The 2,862-nt window shown below is 39.2% G+C and overlaps 1 protein-coding gene across 1 annotated transcript in view; it reads right to left on the reverse strand.

Moving 5' to 3' along the window:
• The window catches only part of SLC9C2 (solute carrier family 9 member C2 (putative)), a 132,620-nt gene that overhangs the window by 62,942 nt on the left and 66,816 nt on the right, over nt 1–2,862 (reverse strand). The window contains exons 13-14 of the mRNA XM_023728157.1: nt 1,563–1,660; nt 288–407 (exon numbers count right to left, since the gene is read on the reverse strand). Coding sequence (XP_023583925.1) covers nt 288–407; nt 1,563–1,660 — 218 coding nt within the window. The remainder of the gene's footprint in view (nt 1–287; nt 408–1,562; nt 1,661–2,862) is intronic.

The raw sequence follows: 2,862 nt of genomic DNA on the forward strand, positions 1-2,862 counted from the left end.
TTAAGATATAGCAATTAAAACTTGAAGGAGCCAAATATGACCATCCCTTTCTATCTCTTCCTGCCCACCCTCTGATGCAGGTGCCAATGAGTTGCTTAAATAAGAATGGATAAAGTGAAGCAAACACTCTGCTCATTCACCACTTAATAAGTAAGAATCGACTCTGATATTAATCCATTTTGTTGTTCTTGTTCTTGTTCATAAGGAAAGTCTAGGTAATCTATTTTGACAATGTAGAAAAGGTCATATTTTCAAGTATATTGCCACTAAATGTTCCCAGTACTTACCCAGATGGAATAAAATGTGGCTTTTCTTTATGATATTCCAAGCAAGTTAAGATGCGTTTAAATTTCACAAGCCAACTTCTAGATCTGACATAATTTGAAACATCATAAATACTCATGAATCTAACAAAGAGAAATATATACATATGTGCTATAATGAAAGCAAGTGTTATACGTTGGGTAACACAAATTTAATATAGGCCTACTAAATATGCTCGGTCCTGAGTCTCTGTACCTATCCACCTGCCCACCCACGGTCATGGTACAGGAACATTTTTAGTGTGGCACCCCTGCTGCCCCTGATCCTTGAATTATTCCTGACCTGCAGTAGAATATAATTAAAGCTTCTCCAGACCAATTCTTTAGGCCTCAGAACCAAGCTTTCCTTTGTCATGCTTTGCCTAGTCAAAACCTCTCCAAGGCCCTGAAGGCCATGCCCCTTCCCAAACTTTATCCCTAGGTAAATCTCTTTAGATTACCTAAAATGTTAATTTACGCAGCCAGGATCTCCTGTCATTGGGCCAGGTTTACCCCGCAGCTTTGTCTTGGACCATCCATTACCTAATGCTTTCCAGGACTGTGATTAGACATTACCCGCTGCTGTTGAGTTGATTCCAACTCCTAGCGACTGTATAGGACAGTGGAGAACTGCCCCAAAGTTTCCAAGCCTGTAAATCATTACGGAAGCAGACTGCCACATCTTTCTCCCACAGATCGACTGGTGAGTGTGAACCATTGACTTCTCAGCAGCTGAGCGCTTAACCACTGTGCCACGAGGGATCAGATATTACTACGTCTTTAAGATACTGGGCTTTTCCCCTAATACTTAATTGCATCTATCAGTGCCAGCAGTTGGGTCAATTCTCCACTTCAGGGAGTATTCTCATAGCAGGCTCCAGGCTTCCCTAACTCCCCTATCCAGTAATTTAGTGTATGTGATGTAAAGGTGAAATAATTTCAAAAGTAATTGAAACTATATAGGTTCTCTTTCATGGGTCCTCCAGTCTCTTATCTAATTATATTGCAATCAGAACTTGCTCCAGAATCCCCTAATGTCATTAGGGTTATGAAACTTGAGAGGAAAAATTTAAGTAAAATAGGAAGTAGATGGATGATTAGATGGGTGGGCAGATGGAAAAACAGATGGGTGGATGGACATAGATAGATGAGATAAAGAGAGTGATCAATCTGTTTGAACATTTAATTCTCAGTTTATTCATTCTTTATCACATACCTACTCAATTTCCGAAATATCAATTAAGGAAGTATTACACTTACTTTCCTTGGATGGGGCAATAGCTTTTGGTTGCACCAATTAATATTCTGGCTGCCGATACACTGAGGATTCCATCATTACACTGTTTTTCAAAGCTACTCTAAACATAAAAATTTAAATTAAAACTAGAAAGGACCAAAACATAAATGTAGTGTACTGTTCTTAACTCTTACACAGCCCCCACTATTATTACTGAATTCAACATATGAAAATACACTATTACAAAAAAAAATTATAGCAGGAAATAAGTTTCATTCAATTCAATTATTTACTGAATACTCATTTTTTGCAAAGTTCTTTCCTGGATGTTATGAGGGATTCAAAGGTTCCTAGTCTCAAGAAGCTCAAAATCTAAACAACTCAATCTACTCTACTTCAGTAATATAAATAGCATCAGTACCATCAGCTTTCTACAGCAGAATAGACTGTGCAAAGTATTATTCTAAATGTACCTTTTAATCTTTAATCTCAGCCCACCAAAAACTACCAAAAGAGAAAGGCAGACTGTATTCTTATGCCACTCCCCAAAAAAGCTGGGAGAATATCACCTTTTAGGTGCCACTGACACCAAACTCAGAGTTAAAGTTACCTCCTGGGATTATTGCCTAAAATTCATTCTCACACGTTGACCATGTACTCTTGCCTGCCCATTGTTTATACAAGCAGTTAGAATCCACCAGCCACTGCTTGGAAACCCTATGGGGCAGTTCTACTCTGTCCTATAGCGTCGCTATAAGTCAGAATTGACTCGACGGCAGTGGATTTTTATCTTCAAACTGTGTTATATTTAGCATTTTTTCTCAAGTTTTATAATTTTAGGGATTATAGTCACTGTAGGAAAACAGGGAATTCACACTACTTATTTCTTGAGGCAGGAACCCCTGGATTATGCAAATGGTTTTACTACTGACCTAAAGGTTGTTGGTTCAAGTCTACCCATAGGCACTTCGAAGAAAGGCTTGCCAATCTACTTCTGAAAGGTCACAGGCCTTGAACACCCTATGGAGCACAGTTATACTCTGACACAAAATTGACTCCACGGTGACTGGTTTTGTTTTTGTTTTTTGGTTGTATTTCTTAAGGCAGTAGTTACTCGTTCACCATTTCCTTTCCCAAGAGATAGGACCCATAACAGCTTTCATAAGGCAATATGCAAACTCAGAGGCTGCCTTCCAAAGGGCAGAGTGGGGAAGAAGGTGAGCCGAAGGTGACTTCTTCAGTGCATGCACAGAGGTGAGAAATAGCATGATGAGGGCAGCAAAGGACAAGCCGTGGGTCAGTTTCTGTTACAGAAATAGACAG

The sequence above is a fragment of the Trichechus manatus genome, unplaced genomic scaffold, assembly GCF_000243295.1.
Source record: "Trichechus manatus latirostris isolate Lorelei unplaced genomic scaffold, TriManLat1.0 scaffold00021, whole genome shotgun sequence".
Lineage (NCBI taxonomy): Eukaryota > Metazoa > Chordata > Mammalia > Sirenia > Trichechidae > Trichechus > Trichechus manatus.